The sequence below is a fragment of the Amaranthus tricolor genome, chromosome 5, assembly GCF_026212465.1.
Source record: "Amaranthus tricolor cultivar Red isolate AtriRed21 chromosome 5, ASM2621246v1, whole genome shotgun sequence".
NCBI lineage: Eukaryota > Viridiplantae > Streptophyta > Magnoliopsida > Caryophyllales > Amaranthaceae > Amaranthus > Amaranthus tricolor.
Window position 1 is genome coordinate 12,622,017 of NC_080051.1, and position 19,485 is coordinate 12,641,501.

General features: G+C 34.3%; 3 protein-coding genes across 3 annotated transcripts in view; 2 read left to right on the forward strand and 1 right to left on the reverse strand.

The window, feature by feature from the left end:
- The window catches only part of LOC130813440 (uncharacterized), a 40,832-nt gene extending 31,984 nt beyond the window's left edge, over positions 1 to 8,848 (forward strand). Inside the window, exons 2-8 of the mRNA XM_057679273.1 lie at positions 5,736 to 5,834; positions 6,236 to 6,581; positions 6,803 to 7,436; positions 7,487 to 7,685; positions 7,797 to 8,208; positions 8,442 to 8,498; positions 8,757 to 8,848. Of these exons, the coding sequence (XP_057535256.1) occupies positions 5,736 to 5,834; positions 6,236 to 6,581; positions 6,803 to 7,436; positions 7,487 to 7,685; positions 7,797 to 8,208; positions 8,442 to 8,498; positions 8,757 to 8,848 (1,839 nt within the window). The remainder of the gene's footprint in view (positions 1 to 5,735; positions 5,835 to 6,235; positions 6,582 to 6,802; positions 7,437 to 7,486; positions 7,686 to 7,796; positions 8,209 to 8,441; positions 8,499 to 8,756) is intronic.
- A 3,281-nt stretch (positions 8,849 to 12,129) lies between these two features.
- Positions 12,130 to 14,481, reverse strand: LOC130814233 (probable protein phosphatase 2C 25). The gene is made up of 3 exons (XM_057680315.1): positions 13,850 to 14,481; positions 13,079 to 13,417; positions 12,130 to 12,813 (listed from the first exon to the last, which is right to left on the reverse strand). The coding sequence occupies exons 1-3, from the start codon at positions 14,222 to 14,224 to the stop codon at positions 12,469 to 12,471; spliced, it is 1,059 nt and encodes a 352-aa protein (XP_057536298.1). The 5' UTR covers positions 14,225 to 14,481; the 3' UTR covers positions 12,130 to 12,468.
- A 2,296-nt stretch (positions 14,482 to 16,777) lies between these two features.
- Positions 16,778 to 18,637, forward strand: LOC130813441 (uncharacterized). Its single transcript, XM_057679274.1, has 2 exons — positions 16,778 to 17,423; positions 17,526 to 18,637. Exons 1-2 carry the CDS (start codon positions 16,778 to 16,780, stop codon positions 18,635 to 18,637), a joined length of 1,758 nt encoding a protein of 585 aa, XP_057535257.1.
- Positions 18,638 to 19,485: the final 848 nt, after the last annotated feature.

Consider the following 19,485-nt stretch of genomic DNA (forward strand, 5'->3'; position numbering starts at 1 on the left):
TGTTGAAGTGGTTAGAATTGAAAATCATAGTCATATGCTAGAAATTACGTGTTAAGTTGCGATTTTATACGTTTTTAACTGTTTTTGGCACTTTTGCACATAAAAGAAGCTCAAACATAGTTTATTTTGCACGAAACTTGGCACAAAAACCTATTAGGTATATATTATTGTGTTGAAGTGGTTAGAATTTAAAATCATTGTCATATGCTAGAAATTACGTGTTAAGTTGCGAATTTATGCGTTTCTAAGCGTTTTAGTCAATTTCGCGCGTAAAGTAGCTCAAACTTGGTTTGTTGTGCACGAAACTTGGCACACAACACTATTAGGTATATATTATTGTGTTTAAGTGGTTAGAATTGAAAATCGTAGTCATATGCTAGAAATTACGTGTGAAGTTGCGATTTTATGCGTTTTTTACCGTTTTTGACACTTTTTCTCATAAAGTAGCTCAAACTTGGTTTGTTGTGCACAAAAACTACAAATGATCATGAAAAGAACACGAAACAACCAGAATCACTTAGACAATTCTGATCTAGCAAACTGTCGAGCAGACCTCCTTCAGCTCAGCTTCAAGGAGTCCACGGGGATTGTTAGAATGGTTTTAGGACCTTGATAGCTAGATCAAAGTACCAAGATTCTATTTCCACTTTAGCCTAGGTCCTGGATGCATAGATTTGGTCTCCAAGTGTCGTGCAAGGAGGTCTGCTCACTAGTTTGCTGCTGTGTCGTGAGGTCTATATGCAGCCTTGTGTGGGCTCCTTTGGTATCTTCATTTCATACAACCACATTTGTATCAGATTTGCACGAAACTTGGCACACAAAAATCTTTGGTATATATTATTGTGTTGTAGTGGATAGAATTGAAAATCATAGTTTTATGCTAGAAATTACGTACTAAGTTGCGATTTTATGCGTTTTTAAGCGTTTTTGTCAATTTCGCGCGTAAAGTAGCTTAAACTTGGTTTGTTATTAACGAATCTTGGCACACAACACTATTTGGTATATATATTATTGTGTTGAAGTGGTTAGAATTGAAAATCATAGTCATATGCTAGAAATAACGTGTTAAGTTGCGATTTTATACGTTTTTAACCGTTTTTGGCACTTTTGCAGATAAAAGAAGCTCAAACATAGTTTGTTTTGCACGAAACTTGGCACAAAAAACTATTAGGTATATATTATTGTGTTGAAGTGGTTATAATTTAAAATCATAGTCATATGCTAGAAATTACGTGTTAAGATGCGATTTTATGCGTTTTTAAGCGTTTTTGTCAATTTCGCGCGTAAAGTAGCTCAAAATTGGTTTATTATGCACGAAACTTGGCACACAACGCTATTAGGTATATATTATTGTGTTGAAGTGGTTAGAATTGAAAATCGTAGTCATATGCGAGAAATTACGTGTGAAGTTGCGATTTAAGGCGTTTTTAGCCGTTTTTGACACTTTTGCGCATAAAGTAGCTCAAACTTGGTTTTGATGCGAAACCGGGGCTGATTAAGGCCTTGGTTATGCAAGGATTAATGTTGTGCGGAAGCTTTGATTAATGACACAGACAAAAACTACAAATGATCATGAAAAGAACACGAAACAACCACAAACACTTAAACAATTCTGATCTAGCTAACTGTCGAGTAGCCCTCCTTCAGCTCAGCTTCATGGAGTCCACGGGGATTGTTAGAATGGTTTTAGGACCTTGATAGCTAGATCCAAGTACCAAGATTCCATTTCCACTTTAGCCTAGGTCCTGGATGCATAGGTTTGGTCTCCACGTGTCGTGCAAGTTGGTCTACTCACTAGTTTGCTGCTGTGTCGTGAGGTCTATATGCAGCCTTGTGTGGGCTCCTTTGGTATCTTCATTTCATACAATCACATTTGTATCAGATTTGCACGAAACTTGGCACACAACACTCTTTGCTATATATTATTGTTTTGAAGTGGATAGAATTGAAAATCATAGTTATATGCTAGAAATTACGTACTAAGTTGCGATTTTATGCGTTTTTAAGCGTTTTTGTCAATTTCGCGCGTAAAGTTGCTCAAACTTGGTTTGTTATGCACGAATCTTGGCACACAACACTATTTGGTATATATTATTGTGTTGAAGTGGTTAGAATTGAAAATCATAGTCATATGCTAGAAATTGCGTATTAAGTTGAGATTTTATACGTTTTAAACCGTTTTTGGCACTTTTGCACATAAAATAAGCTCAAAGATGGTTTCTTTTGCACGAAACTTGGCACAAAACACTATTAGGTATATATTATTGTGGTGAAGTGGTTAGAAATGAAAATCATTGTCATATGCTAGAAATTACGTGTTAACTTGCGATTTTATGGGTTTGTAAGCGTTTTTGTCAATTTCGCGCGTAAAGTAGCTCAAACATGGTTTGTTATGCACGAAACTTGGCACACAACACTATTAGGTATATATTATTGTGTTTAAGTGGTTAGAATTGAAAATCGTAGTCATATGCTAGAAATTACGTGTGAAGTTGCGATTTTATGCGTTTTTCACCGTTTTTGACACTTTTGCGCATAAAGTAGCTCAAACTTGGTTTTGATGCGAAACCGGGGCTGATTAAGGCCTTGGTTATGCAAGGATTAATGTTGTGCGGAAGCTTTGATCAATGACACAGACAAAAACTACAAATGATCATGAAAAGAACACGAAACAACCACAAACACTTAGACAATTCTGATCTAGCAAACTGTCGAGCAGCCCTCCTTCAGCTCAGCTTCAAGGAGTCCACGGGGATTGTTAGCATGGTTTTAGGACCTTGATAGCTAGATCCAAGTACCAAGATTCCATTTCCACTTTAGCCTTGGTCTTGGATGCATAGGTTTGGTCTCCACGTGTCGTTCAAGGTGGTCTGGTCACTAGTTTGTTGCTGTGTCGTGAGGTCTGTATGCAGCCTTGTGTGGGCTCCTTTGTTATCTTCATTTCATACAATCACATTTGTATCAGATTTGCACGAAACTTGGCACACAACACTCTTTGGTATATATTATTATGTTGAAGTGGATAAAATTGAAAATCATAGTTATATGCTAGAAATTACGTGCTAAGTTGCGATTTTATGCGTTTTTAAGCGTTTTTGTCAATTTCGCGCGTAAAGTAGCTCAAACTTTGTTTGTTATGCATGACACTTGGCACACAACACTATTTGGTATATATTATTGTGTTGAAGTGGTTAGAATTGAAAATCATAGTCATATGCTAAAAATTACGTGTTAAGTTGCGATTTTATTCGTTTTTAACCGTTTTTGGCACTTTTGCACATAAAAGAAGTTCAAACATAGTTTGTTTTGCACGGAACTTGGCACAAAACACTATTAGGTATATATTATTGTGTTGAAGTGGTTAGAATTCAAAATCATTGTCATATGCTAGAAATTACGTGTTAAGTTGCGATTTTATGCGTTTCTAAGCGTTTTTGTCAATTTCGCGCGTAAAGTATTTCAAACTTGGTTTGTTATGCACGAAACTTGGCACAAAACACTATTTCGTATATATTATTGTGTTTAAGTGGTTAGAATTTAAAATCGTAGTCATATGCTTGAAATTACGTGTTAAGTTGGGATTATATGCGTTTTTAACCATTTTTGGCACTTTTACGCATAAAGTAGCTCAAACATGGTTTTTTTTGCACGAAACTTGGCACACAATACTACTAGGTATATATTATTGTTTTGAAGTGGTTAGAATTTAAAATCATAGTCATATGCTAGAAATTACGTGTTAAGTTGCGATTTTATGCGTTTTTAAGCGTTTTTGTCAATTTCGCGCGTAAAGTAGCTCAAACTTGGTTTGTTATGCACGAAACTTGGCACACAACACTATTAGATATATATTATTGTGTTGAAGTGGTTAGAATTGATAATCGTAGTCATATGCGAGAAATTACTTGTGAAGTTGCGATTTTATGCGTTTTTAACCGTTTTTGACACTTTTGCGCATAAAGTAGCTCAAACTTGGTTTTGATGCGAAACCGGGGCTGATTAAGGCCTTGGTTATGCAAGGATTCATATTGTGCGGAAGCTTTGATTAATGACACAGACAAAAACTACAAATGATCATGAAAAGAACACGAAACAACCACAAACACTTAGATAATTCTGATCTACCAAACTGTCGAGCAGCCCTCCTTCAGCTCAGCTTCAAGGAGTCCACGGGGATTGTTAGAATGGTTTTAGGACCTTGATAGCTAGATCCAAGAACCAAGGTTCTATTTCTACTTTAGCCTAGGTCTTGGATGCATAGGTTTGGTCTCCACGTGTCGTGCAAGGTGGTCTGGTCACTAGTTTGCTGCTGTGTCGTGAGGTCTGTATGCAGCCTTGTGTGGGCTCCTTTGGTATCTTCATTTCATACAACCACATTTGTATCAGATTTGCACGAAACTTGGCACACAACACTCTTTTCTATATATTATTGTGTTGAAGTGGATAGAATTGAAAATCATAGTTATATGCTAGAAATTACGTGTTAAGTTGCGATTTTATACGTTTTTAAGCGTTTTTGTCAATTTCGCGCATAAGTAGCTCAAACTTGGTTTGTTATGCACGACACTTGGCACACAACACTATTTGGTATACATTATTGTGTTTAAGTGGTTAGAATTTAAAATCATAGTCATATGCTAGAAATTATGTGTTAAGTTGCGATTTTATGCGTTTTTAACCGTTTTTGGCGCTTTTGCGCATAAGGTAGCTCAAACATGGTTTATTTTGCACGAAACTTGGCACACAACACTATTAGGTATATATTATTGTGTTGAAGTGGTTAGAATTTAAAATCATAGTCATATGCTAGAAATTACGTGTTAAGTTGCGATTTTATGCGTTTTTAAGCGTTTTTGTCAATTTCGCACGTAAAGTAGCTCAACCTTCGTTTGTTATGCACGAAACTTGCCACACAACACTATTAGGTATATATTATTGTGTTGAAGTGGTTAGAATTGAAAATCGTAGTCATATGCGAGAAATTACGTGTGAAGTTGCGATTTTATGCGTTTTTAACCGTTTTTGACACTTTTGCGCATAAAGTAGCTCAAACTTGGTTTTGATGCGAAATCGGAGCTGATTAAGGCCTTGGTTATGCAAGGATTAATGTTTTGCGGAAGCTTTGATTAATGACACAGACAAAAACTACAAATGATCATGAAAAGAGCACGAAACAACCACAAACACTTAGACAATTCTGATCTAGCAAATTGTCGAGCAGCCCTCCTTCAGCTCAGCTTCAAGGAGTCCACGGGGATTGTTAGAATGGTTTTAGGACCTTGATAGCTAGATCCAACTACCAAGAATCCATTTCCACTTTAGCTTAGGTCCTGGATGCATAGGTTTGGTCTCCACGTGTCGTGCAAGGTGGTCTGGTCACTAGTTTGCTGTTGTGTCGTTAGGTCTATATGCAGCCTTTTGTGGGCTCCTTTGGTATCTTCATTTCATACAACCACATTTGTATCAAATTTGCACGAAACTTGGCACACAACACTCTTTGGTATATATTATTGTGTTGAAGTGGATAGAATTGAAAATCATAGTTATATGCTAGAAATTACGTGTTAAGTTGCGATTTTATGCGTTTTTAAGCGTTTTTGTCTATTTCGCGCGTAAAGTAGCTCAAACTTGGTTTGTTATGCACGAATCTTGGCACGTGTTTATGTTTGATTGTTTAATGACTTTCTATGATTGTACTGCTATGACACATTGGCTTTTGGTCTGATGTCGAGCAGGAGGAGGATATAGATAGACGTAGCAGGTATTGGAGCTTCTCTTGCATTGCATTGCATTGGGAGAGAGGGATGAGGGCGATGCATAACCTGTGTCATACCGTTATCTTTTGATTTTGTAGTTCTTATTTATCTTTTGTAAACTTTGGTTGTATACGTTTTGTTATGAGGCTTGGCGTCCTTCTTTGTATATTTGTATTTCCGCTGCGTAGTTTATAACTTCGTATGGTTTTAAAAAATTAAGTCATTTAAAACGCAAGCGTTGACATTAGAACCACGATCCATGCTTGGGATCTTGATTTGAGAAGCCGGCGATGAATCATTCTGCCATGGTGTGAGTTTTTTAACGCAATGATGCCTTAGATTAGTTTAATGTTTTATTGTGCTAATTGCTCTACCGCATGTTCGAGTTTTTGTAGAGATGCTGCCAAATTTTCCACTCACCTTTTTAAAGTTAATCTTTTAACATTTATCTAAATTCTTTTCCTTTTCTTTTTATGTAGCACGCGAATTTCCTCTTATCCTTTGCGATTTTGGTTTCGTATAAGGAGTCGAAAATTCAGGGGTGTTCCATTCTAGTAAATGTTAGGTTCAATGATTGTAAACATCTTAGCGAGAGGCTTAAGTGTCATGAAAATAGTCTGAAACATATGACTAATATGAGTTCTTGGAAGGAATTATGTGTTAGGTCGGAGGAAATTGAAACAATTGATAGTGAATTGCAACAAGAAATTATGAGAGAGAAAGAACGATGGAGAGAAGTTTTGAAAAGAATAATTGGTGGTGTGGAATTTTTAGCTAAATATAATTTTCCATTTCGTGGTATTAATGAGAAACTTTATGTTGAAGGTAATGAGAATTTTTAGGAGTTATGAAGATGATTGGTAAATTTGACCCGGTAATGCAAGAACATATTTGACAAATAAAAAATGGAGAGATTCAGCATCACTATCTTGGACACAAAATTCAAGATGAACTAGTTTCTCTTTTGGCACATAGTGTGAAGAACTCAATACTAAAGATTATAAACAAGGCAAAGTATTTTTCTGTGATTCTTGATTGTACCCCAGATGTGAGCTATACTGAACAAATGACTCTTATAATTAGATGTGTGAATATGTCAAATTCCAAAATAATAGTGGAAGAGTACTTTTTAGAGTTTTTAAAAGTTGATGATACATCTAGATTGGGGGTATTAAAGTCACTTGATCTTAATGTGCTTAATGTGAGGGGTCAAGGTTATGATAATGGTTCAAACATGAAAGGCAAACACCAAGGGGTAAAAAAGAGGCTTCTCGAGCTAAACCCAAAAGCTTTATATATGCCTTGTGCGTGTCATAGTTTAAATCTTACCTTATGTGATATGGCACAATCTTGTGTGAAAGCTACTTCTTTTTTTGGGATTGTGCAAAGTATATACACATTATTCTCTGGCTCTCCTAAAAGGTGGAAAATTCTCACTGATAATGTTCCTGGATTGACTGTGAAATCGTTGTCTAATACATGTTGGAAAAGCCGGATCAAAAGTGTAAAAGCTATTAGATTTCAGGCCCCTCAAATAAGGATTACTTTATTGAAGATGCATGGTTCCAAGGATGATTTGGGGATAAAGAGTCATGCAGGACTTTTGGCCAAATCAATAAATAAATTTGAGTTTAGCTTGGCATGGTTATTTGGTATGATGTTTTATTCTACGTTGACAAGGTGAGTAAGAAGCTACAATCTAAGGCTACCACCATTGATGTTGCAATTAGCCAAATTAATGATGCCATGAAATATTTTGAGAAGTACATAGATGAAGAGTTTTTTCCTAGTTTGAATCATGCAAAAACTATTGCTTTCGAAATGGGGATTGAGCCTAATTTTCCAACCAAGTGTCATGCTCAACAAAAGAGACAATTTGACGAATGTGATAATGAAGAAGTGATACAATCACCACAGGAAGATTTTCGAGTCAACTACTTTTTAGTTTTAGTGGATATGGCCATATATTCACTTAGTGAAAGATTTGAGTAGCTAACAACCTTTCATAGTATCTTTGAAATCTTATGTGACTCAAATAAGTTGAAATCACTAGATGGAGATGCATTGAGAGCATGTCGTGTTAATTTTAGTACAATCTATTCTCAAAATAATGTCCAAGATGTTGATAAATATGATCTATTTACAGAGTTAATAGTGTTACAGAAGACTATGCCTGATGGGTTAGTATCAACCATTTATATTTTGGAGTTTGTCAAAGAAGTTGATTATTTTCCCAATGTTCCAATTGCTTGTCGGATCTTACTAATTGTTCCTGTCACCGTTGCATCAGCTGAGAGGAGTTTTTCAAAGTTGAAGATATTAAAAAATTACTTAAGATCTTTAATTTCTCAAGAACGTTTGAGTGGTCTTGCTATGCTATGCATTGAGAAAAATATGACTGAGTCTCTTAATTTAGACGCTGTTATTTGTGATCTTGCATCGAAAAATACTCGTAGGAGTATTTTTATCTGATTTTATATTATAAATTATATATTAAATTCATATACTTTTTCTTGTCACAACATAAAAAAGGTTTTTTGTATATAATTAAGACCCCACAAAATATATTTCGCCATGGGCCCCAAAAACTCAGGGCCGGCCCTGACTATATCTTAGGAAATATCTACTTTTCCAAGATGTCCTTATGATCTATTGGATTCTTTGTTAAGACGGGATTACATCAAGGAAGGCTAGGTTCAATACGCTTTCAACATGAATTCAACGGGAAATCGCGTTATTCAGGTATAGTGAAGAGAATAATTTGGTTTTGACAAATACAATTAATTAATGAGTAATCAAATGAGAAGCTTCTTAAAACCGTGTAAATCAACGTTACGCTAGCGTGGGTTGTCTTCTTTATCTTCAAACCAGTTTCCTAGGTATTTCCTTCTAACGAACTATATTCTGAACATCAAAACGAATAGGACTGTGTTTTGACGGCTCTACTGTACACTTTAGAGCCAGGAATAGGATTTAATTAACCTTTTGCTTCTTCCATAGGCATATCGGCACGGGCGAAGCCTCCAATTCATATTAGATGGCCAAATAATTCATTATTGTATCCCGTTTATAAAGATGAAAGACGACGATAAGTCATACCTATAAAAAAAAATAAGACAAAAAGTCATATGGCTCGACAAAGCCCAGATAGAGAGATTCTTACAACGAAAGTAAATAATCGAAGTTGAATCTGCAATCTGCAATTTACAACACAAGATAGACTATTAGCAAAAAGAAAAGTAAATGAGTAGTCATGTATATAGCCAAAGAATTCATCCACTACTAAAATAGTTAGTCGGATAACCGATATAATAGTTAAATAATAATTATAAAAATACAAGTTCAATTTATTATTTTTTTAATGGTAAAAACAATCATATCATTTTAAAAAAATATCTATGATCAAATTATAACAAAATATAAAATTTATAATTTATATGAAGATTTAAATTATAAATGTTATCTTTATTCGTACTATTTTGACAAGTAAATTTTAATTTATTTTGTGATATTCAATCAGTTCTTTTATTATATACTCCTTTGTTTTCCTTTATCTTTTCATTTGAAATTTTGGACATATGGCTTTTTAAAATTACTACTAGGTTGGGGAAGGATGTTGTTTGGTAAGAATAAAATCAAGAATTTGCCTAGTGAAAGAGAAACTTGCTTCAACTGAGATAAGATTTTATTCTCCACATTAGATACCATTCATTATACATGAATAAATGTAAAAAAGTGAAGATTTTTTTTAAAATAAAAGTTGTAATATCATGTAATTTTATTGAGTATACAAAAAAATTATTTCATAAAATGAAAGTAAATTTAATTGAAAATTAAAATTCAAGTTTATTTTTATAGATTAAAAGATATAAGTGGAATGAATTCATTAACTATTTGTTAGTACTTGCTAGAGTAGATTGATTACAAATGGAATAAGCATTGAGTAATTTATATATGGAAATATGGGATAAACAAAAAAGAAAATTACGACATCATAATATAGAATTGCATGCATGTTTTTCTTATCTCATGTGAGATACTTTAGCTCTTGTTTTGGGAAATTTCACACAGTAGTATCCAATTTTTATGAAATATGTACTTTTGTAACAATTTTCTACAAAATATCATCCAGTTTATACACTATCTAACTATCGTAACATTTTTCGTTAAATTCTTGCAAATTTCTGTTTAAATCACCATTTTAAAGATTTTTCCACATGGTAGTATCCAATTTATGCTCTCAAATGTTTAATTCACCATTTTAACGTTTAATTCACCATTTAATTCACCAATGCTCTCAAATATTGCAACAATTTTGTTTTCATTCAAAATGTTGGCATTATAAGAGGTACATTTTAAGCACTAATACATAATTCAAAAGGTGCATTTCAGAAGTTCAAAATGTGCATAAGCACTTATACATATCTTCTTAATAAATATTATAAAGTTCAAAAGGTGCATTTCAAGCACTAAAACATATGTACTTAACTACTACCATCAAAGTTCATAGGGGCATTTCAATCACTAATATATAAAAAAATCAAGACTACGCTTAAGATGCTTTCGAAGATGATGGCTTAGAAGTCATCCTTTTATCCTTTGTCAGAGCACTAATACATTTAAACGGTGAATTGAAGTTAAAATGGTGAATTAAACATTTGAGATCATAAACTGGATGCTACCATGTGGAAAAATCTAACAAAATGGTGAATTAAACGGAAAATAACAAGAATATAACGGAAAATACTACGACAATTAAATAATGCATATATTGGATGCTACCATGTGGAAAATTCTTACAAAAGTATTACCACTGATGTTTCATGAAAGTTGGATGCTACCATATGAAAAATTTTTATAAAAGTGCTACCACTGGCGTTTTATAAAAGTTGGATGCTACCATATGTAAAATGCTACCACTGGTGTTTCATAAAAGTTAGATGCTACTATATGGAATTTCCTCTTTCCTATGAGGTCAATAATGTCAAGAACCACACTTTGCCATTTATAAAATATCCCGGTGTGATAAACTAATTTTGAGATGGTACTTTAAAAATATTGATTTTCAAAACTAAGTGATTCTTAAGAAATAATTTACTCTCCTTATAACTTGTATAGCAAGCCATTGATTCAAATAAATATGTGAATAGATGACAAAAGAAATGTACATATAGGAACATCAATCAACATATATAAATGAATACATGAGGATTGAGGATATTATATTTGAAAAATTACCGTTAATAATTTAATTTTTTACTGATTTTCCTACAATAATTTCAACTTTTGATTAATTATAAATAATTTTAATTTTTAAGTCAATTATCCATAAATATTATAGTACAAATATTGATCTGTTTTTATAGGTAATTAAACAAAAAAAAGAAAAATTAAAATGAAATAACAAAAATAATAATAATAAAAAAAGTGAAAAGAACTCAGAATATATATACCCACATCCCCACTGCCACCCCTCAGTCCTCACCACTGTCACCCTCTTCGCACTTTTACCTTGCCCAACACCTCATTTCCCACCCCTCACCACTGTAAGCTACATTTATATACTTCAATGTAATCAGTAATGATGGAGTTGGGATGATGCAAATATACCAAATTGATTTGTCTCATTAAGGGGAGCAAATAAATGGTGGTGATTAGGAGGATTTGTATCTCAGCATTGTCTTTCATTATGGTGAAGAAAATTTTGAATTAAATTATAAATCTCTCATTGAAGCACTCTTCATTCCAAATATTAATTTGCTCAATTTCTTTAGTTTACAATTCCTTTAATTATTGCCCAATTTAAGTTTAGAGACTTAAAACCCACCATCTTTCTCCCAATCTAAGCTCAAACCAAGCTTATTTCTCAACATTTTCTTATTTACTTTCTTTACAACTTCTTAGGAAGTTACAGGTCTACCATTAATGCCAAAGATATGTGGAAAATGAAGAATGCAATTCATCTCAGATCTTTATCTGCATGATGACCATAATAAAATCTGTTGCGGACGGAAGAGATGAGTGGTCTTGGAGATGGGTTGGTTGACCGTTGAGGAAAGGGTGGCGGTAGTTGAGGAATGTTCAATTTTTTTTTTAATTTACTTTTTATAGCTAGATAAAAGAAATGATCGGTAAAATAGGTTATAAGTAACTTCGGTGCACCATAAGCAAGCACACCTTAAAGTTCGGATTATTCATGATTAATTAATAGTTGAAATTATTATAGGAAAATCGAGTAAAAGTTGGATTATTCTGGGTAATTTTTCCTATTATATTTAGGTGCTACTCAAAATTGATTTCGTTGAAAGTATTGTGAAAATATTAGTTACTATTATGGCCAATTAAAGTTATTTAGGTTAAAACCATTAATATATAAGAGATGATGGGAGGAAAAAATTATATATAAGAGATCAATGAAACAGGATCGACCATAGTATGCTCTGTCAAAAGAATGTATGTGTTTCTTAAGATTACTAACAATGAATTAGGTCATTAATATCCAGGAGGAAAAAATACTTCTAACTGTGTTCTAAACTTATTGCTACCTATGAAGAGGCACAAATAACCCCTCAAAAGAATTGATTAGATCAATAAAGAATCGCCTATCTAACAATCTCTACTTATTGTTGTCTATGTAAGTATGTATTATGAAAACGAATTACAAATCCCTTCACTAATCTAATACCATCAGAATTCGCTGGAGTGAAGAGAGCTATTTCATATAATGCGGCAATTGGATCACCATCACACTAACATCATCAAGCGAGCCTCGCGTAGCAGACAAATCTACCAGTTTCTTACACGCAATTAGTGGCTGAGGGTTGTTCGTTCCTGTGCACAATGGCCGGGCAATATCTACAGCTTCCTGATTAGTAACCTTTTCCCATAAACCGTCTGATGCTAGGATCAAGAACTCATCATCGGTTTTGATCTTGAGAATCCTTGTTTCGGGTTCAGCTATCACCCATTGTTTGAGTTGCTTGTCTCCGATTCCTCTAGACACAGCAAGTGATCCTTGGATTCTCCATACACCATTGTAACAATCAATGTATCCACCCTAAAAGAATAACACACATTTTCATCAGTTCAATTTTGCACTCATACAAACATCGATAATTAGACACAAAAAGTGTCAAGGAACCAAATCAACCAAAAGCTTAAGCTGATAGTTGAGGCCCCAAGATATGTTATATACTCTAAATAAGTTCCAGGGGTCGGAATTTAAATGTATGCAAACTTATCCGTGTAATAACAAAGAGGTTGCACCAATACCGAACTGAAATCATTATAACTAGCGAGATTGATGGAGTGTGATTTCTTACCAAGGCTTCAATTCTGTCCTTCTCGTCTTGCCTCGAAGGTCTATGATCAGTTGTGAGTGCCTCAGCCACACCACCGCGGCTTAAAACAGCACGACAATCACCAGCATTAGATACAATAAGGTCACCTTTACTGATCACTGCTGTAACACAACAAGAACCACCGTGCAATTCTTCTTCTAAGAAGTCAGAATCAGTTTTCAAGTAGCCTTGTTTTACTGCCTCCTCCAAACTTTTCTCATCGTTCGTTGCAAATTCAGCCATAATGTTTTTATTCAGGTTTTTTGCTGCAAATTCTGCTGCTTTTACTCCTCCATGCCCATCAAAAACACCAAAGAAAGCCTATATAACACAAAAAATTATACCATAACATGTCAGATTGGACACTCAGTTAACAAATATTCAAAAATTATTTTCTATGAAGATTCATCAACCATACTCCTTATAAATCAATTAATGTATTCATAAAGATCATCAAACTATTCTCAAAATACCCTCAATTTCAAATTAGCCATCTATCAATATTCATAAAGTCACAATCTTTCCTACTTCAAATTAATCAAGTTCTATATTAATATAATAAAATATTCTAAATTTTCCCAAATATCCATCAATTTCTCAAAAAAATACAAACTATCTTCTCCTATATTGATAGCACTCCTTCCTCCAACCGATATAAAACCCGATTTTCGATACTTTTTCACTAAAATAACTAAATACTAATAAATCCACAAAAATCACCAAAAAACATTATGTAACAAATTATGAAATTACCTGTTTGGAATCACCCTGAATATCAAGCACAGCAGAAAATTGATCTTCCATAACAGCTCTTCTTCCTTTCTTACAACAAACAGAGTAAAACCCATCCCTTTCATCTTCCACTAGAGCATCCTTCACAGTTCTTGGAGTACTTGGGCCACCAAAACCCGTATTCATAATGGGTATATCCAATCTTGCAGGCCTTTTCCTCTTCAAAATAGTTGTAGGTGAAGATCCACATATTGAAGGCCCATCTCCAATAATATTCTGCTTAAATGGGTTCAAAGGAGGAGAAATCCTTGATCTAGGAGACAGAGATGATGATGTAAAGAATGATTTATGTTGTGATGGTGAAAAAACAGGGGAATTTGATACTACTACTGACATTTTTTAAGTTTTTGTAGTTGTGACGATGTAAAGTCTAGTTCTTTTGAATGTTTTAGTTCTTTTTTGTGATTAATTGTTGTTGTTTGTGAGAAAACAGAGAAAATGAGTGTTTATAAAGGAAAAAGAAAGCAAGTCAATAATGGGGTCAGCTTTTAAAACGGTATTTTGTGTTGTGTCCGTGTTGTTAAAATTTTCTGTGTTGATTTGGAAAGCTGGAAGTTTACTACTTTGTTCTTGATTGAATTTGTAACTTAGGAAGGTGGGTTTTTGATTGCTAATTGATTGGTTGGAAATATTATCTTTGAAAAGTTGACTACTTCAATCAATACACTTTCCTTATAATTGGGTTTGTTGCAAATATTTTCATATGTGTAATGTGAATGCTTTGAATGTTTCCAAAAATCAAGTTTGGGAATTGTTACAATAATTCACCTTGTAATAATTTAACAGAACAATTAAAAAGGCTAATTAAATAAGCTTAGTTATTTGAGTAGAGATTCTTTAAGCAATCATTTAAGTTAAATTATTTAGAAAATTATTTGACTTTAGTGGTATGACTATTTACAATTTTTCGTATGACACGGTCTCACTATGATATATGTCTCATACTTGGGTTAAATAGATCAATAATAGAAACTTTTACCTTATAAATTTATTGTTTTGAAATCGTCTCATGAGAAAGTCTCATATAAAACGGAACTATTTATTACCTTTCGCAAGCAAATTATGTTTTATATAAACTATACAATTTTTTATGTCTAAAGATCTAATTTTATTGATTAAGAAGCAACTTAATTACTACTTGGATTAGTCTGACATAATCTTGTTTAGATTTATCTATAACTTTTTTGGAAATAAATTTATATACAACTTTAATAATTTTGTTTCTAGCATTTATTTATTGTCCTTAATTAAATGACATTTCACTGAAATTGTATAATAATAATAATAATAATAATAATAATAATAATAATAATAATAATAATAATAATAATAATAATAATAATAATAATAAAAATAAAAATAAAAATAATAATAATAATACTAATAATAATAATAATAATAATAATATATGAAATCGAATCTTCTTTAACTTTTACTAAAACAAAACACTGATGATGTCAACAATTTTTAATATTACTTATGCGTCAGTTTTTCAATAAAAATTTTATCTTTAAAACTCAATGCTGATGTCATTGTTATTATAATTAATTTTTATATCTTTGACTTTTCTACTTTTTAATTATGACTATATTATCTATATTGATTAATTTTTTACCTTTTAGGTCAATGTATTAGAAAATCATATATTTTAGTTTATTTATTTCCAATTATTTATAAAATCTTTATAATGTTATTTATTAAATGAGTATAGGATATATTGAGATGGTTAACAAAAAAAACAGTTTTTTTTTTTGTTTATACAAATATGTCAGAAAATTTTTATAAAACCGTGCGTCGTACGGGTATTATCTAGTTATAAATTATATTGAGTTTAGCTTATATTAGTGATTTATATAAATAATTCAAACAATCTTATTTCATCACATAAATTTCAATTACAATAATATATGAAGACATATAAGATTTGATGGTTTTGCAAAGTGAATTTTTATACAAATAAAAATATCTATATGCATTTCTTTGTACACAGCATATACCAAAAACTAATGTATATTCCTTCTAATAACACTGAATTTCAATCAATCATCTTACTCATTATTGTCAGTATAAGTAACATTTATTCATTCATTTATTTATTTAATTATTAGTGTTATATTACCTTAATACCCTTTGACATCTCAGTTGACCTTGACTCTTGGTCAAGGGGCTTTTTCTAAATATCTTAACCACCTTGCTTGGTCACTAAGTTAGTAACTTCCCTAACCCTAAAATAACTACCCATTACCATCCATCATACCCATGATAATCTACTCTTTTCCAGAAATAACTCCCTCTCCACCATTATAAATAAAGCCAGCCAGCATCAATGAGAGGGCAGTGAATAACACCACACCGAAAACCCCTCAAAAATCCCTACTCACAATCATCTTCATTAACCTACCCAGACACAAGCAACTTCTACCCAGACATCTATATTCCTGCATTCAATTTATTATCGTCTATTCGTTAATCTCTCAGCTTCGTTCTAACTTGAGCGTCGGAGGGGTTTTCCGGGAGATCACCCCCGGGCAAGGCTAACGTGTTGTGTTGCAGGAATTCAGGTCACTTTCATTCCGCCGACTACTGCTTGTGATAACACTTCTACCTCAAGTATTTAAAGTGCCTCGCACCTCCTCGCTTCACAATCGAAACAATTTGGCGCCGTCTGTGGGGAATGAGTAAAAAGTCATGGCTCCTAAGAGAAATCCAACGCAAACCGCTACCGTGCATAGCACAGATACAGACACTTCAGCGGGTCACACTAACAACCAAGCCGTGACTCGCCGTGATCTGGACTTGCTAGCACGAAACCTCACTGCTGCCTTCTCCGAACAACTCCGCGCCGTCAAAAATAATAATAACCCTGCTCAACAGCGAGTATTGGAAGACATGGCGGACCAAATAAAGAATCTGCAAGAACGAATCGAACCCCACAATGAGATACCGAAATCCCACGAATCTCAGGATGGGAATTCAGGAATGTCACGTTCCAGCAAAAGAAATAAGAAGAGACGGGAGAGATCCAAGACCCATAGAAGCCTTAATAGAAATGACTCCCAAGATGATGAATCTAAAACCGCCTCTCGAGATGCCCGTACTTACCTGGAAAGCAAGAAGCAGAGGATATCCGAAAGCGTTCAATCATTGGTGGACAAAAGGAGTGAAGAATGGAAGAAAGAGCAACTCACGGGATCTAGTCATCCCATCAGCCCCGCCATAACGCCATGGAATAAGATTGGCAAGGATAATCGTCCCGAAGATCCCATGCCAATAAGCTCCCCGCTGGCTCTTGAAATACTGAATACCCCTAACCCGGCGAAAATAAAGATCTCGAATATGGTGGCCTTCCATGGAACATCATGCTCGAAGGAGCACTTAATGGCATACAAGAATTTGATGTTGCTGTACACCATCAACCCAGCATTGTGGTGCAAATTCTTCCCAACTACTTTCACAGGAGTAGCCTTGACGTGGTACACTTCCCTTCCAGTGGGAAGTATTCATACTTTTGCCCAATTGGAGAGCAAATTCCTAGGTCACTTTGTAGCATCCAGAAGGCAAGAAAAATCAAATTTCCACTTGCTCAGCATAACGCAATAATCCATATCATCATATTTGAAGAAATTCCATGAGGCAGTGCTGGAAGTAACGGATCTAGAAGAATCAGTCGCCTTAAACTCCCTGATCAACGGAATGAAAGCTCAAAGGTTGAATTTCCAGTTGGTCGAAAGTCAAGTGAAGACATACGCGGAGGCCATGAAACAGTGTCAAAGTTACTTCACGGCCTCTGAGATACGTCAGGCACATGACCCCAAAAAGCGAAAGTTAGAGAAGAAGGATCCAATATCCTCCCATCAATCCTCAAGGAACAGAGAGGAACGCTCATCAAGGAGGGTTAAAAACTACATGCCACGTCGCCCGGAACCCCCATCAGATATGGGACCTCCAAGATCCGAACATGTATACGCCACGGAAGAGGAAACTAGGACAAGGAACTTACTCGATGGAGGTAACGATCCGATGTTCAATCGGAACAGGAAAGACATATTCTTTGCCATCCGAGACGAGTTGCCAACTCCACCTCCTACTACCACCCCCTCTGATCGTCGCAACTACAACTTGTGGTGTGATTACCATAAAGAACACGGCCATACCTTGGCCCAATGTCGCGAACTCAAGTGTATCCTACATCAGCTAGCCAACGAGGGGAAGTTAACACGGTTCATCAATCAGAAAGACTATGGCAAAAGAAGCAACACGGAAAGAAGACCTTGGAACCAAAACCGCAGATCTCTCAGAAGAGATGAGGCTAGACGCGAAAGTCCCAACACACAAGGGACCATCAACATGATTTTCGGCGGCTACTCCGAAGAATACCCTACTATCCGCGCTGCGAAAGACAGTGTCCATACTCTGCTCAAAGGACCACCAAAGACCACATCAGATGGGCCGATCATGAGATTCGATGCTACTACTTCCCAACCGCTACAAGAACCACACACCGATCCTTTGGTGGTTACCCTCAAGATTGGGCAAATGAAGGTGAGGCGAGTATTGGTGGATACCGGAAGCACGACCGATCTTATAACGATGGAATGCCTCAGACAAATGAAATTCGAAGAAAACCACATGCAGCCCCTCGATAAACCTTTGATCGGGTTCGGAGGAAATCAAGTCATGCCCCTGGGAACAATTATACTCCTTGTTCGGGTGGGGGAAAGAAACAAAAGCAGAACAATGCCCATATGATTCACGTTGGTGGATCTGATTGATAGGTCGTTTATGTACTATCAAACAAATCCTAATATACAACTAGTATAGCAGCAGTTAGGGTCGAATCCACAGGGAACAACGTAGTAAATAATTATTTTCTGGCTAACAATTGATCCTAAGTAACACACGATTTTTGAGAATATATGTCTAAACTACTAAATGACTAGAATACAAACAATTTAATTAGAAAGGTAAATTAATAATACTAAGACATCTGGGGATAAATTTCCCCACTAGCATGATATGATGATGATAAAATCCTACTACCCTTACAACAATCATAACCAAGTTCAATGGGACAAATACATCATTAAGGATACTAATAACTTCTTTCAAAGACTATTAGCTTCACTACCATACAATTAAACCTATTTTCATGGAATCAAGTATAGTAATGACATTGAGCATAGTATTCTATAAGATCCAACAATCAAATCTATCTATTTTTATGAAGATTGTCAAGCCCTTGATCTAAAAGGTAATTCATTCAACTTTAACTTTCGTTAACGATGAATAAATTGTTCACCACAATTTCCAAAATTTCTATTGAAAAACATGAATTAACTAGCATAAGAAACAAAGCATGAACAAGGATTATGCATAACGAAAAGGGATTGGGATTCAATAATTCATCATCAACATCATGGCTAGGGTTCCATCTAACCCTAGATTAAGAAACTACTCACACATATCAAATGCAACAAAACAAGAATTAATTAAAGAAAACATGATTAAAAGTAATAACAAGGAAGGGATAAAGAAATAGTACTTGAAATCCAATACCAAATGACGAACGAAAGTGATTGAAAGTTACAAAGTTTCTT

Bases quoted from the DNA above. Each gene is read 5' to 3' on its own strand.
- LOC130814233 (XM_057680315.1), bottom strand. From the start codon at position 14,224: ATGTCAGTAGTAGTATCAAATTCCCCTGTTTTTTCACCATCACAACAT. The intron at 13,418-13,849 runs GTAATTTCATAA...TGTGTTATATAG, and splicing joins TTCAGGGTGATTCCAAACAG to GCTTTCTTTGGTGTTTTTGA. The intron at 12,814-13,078 runs GTAAGAAATCAC...TTATTCTTTTAG, and splicing joins AGGACAGAATTGAAGCCTTG to GGTGGATACATTGATTGTTA.
- LOC130813441 (XM_057679274.1), top strand. From the start codon at position 16,778: ATGGCGGACCAAATAAAGAATCTGCAAGAACGAATCGAACCCCACAAT. The intron at 17,424-17,525 runs GTCACTTTGTAG...TCCATGAGGCAG, and splicing joins ATTGGAGAGCAAATTCCTAG to TGCTGGAAGTAACGGATCTA.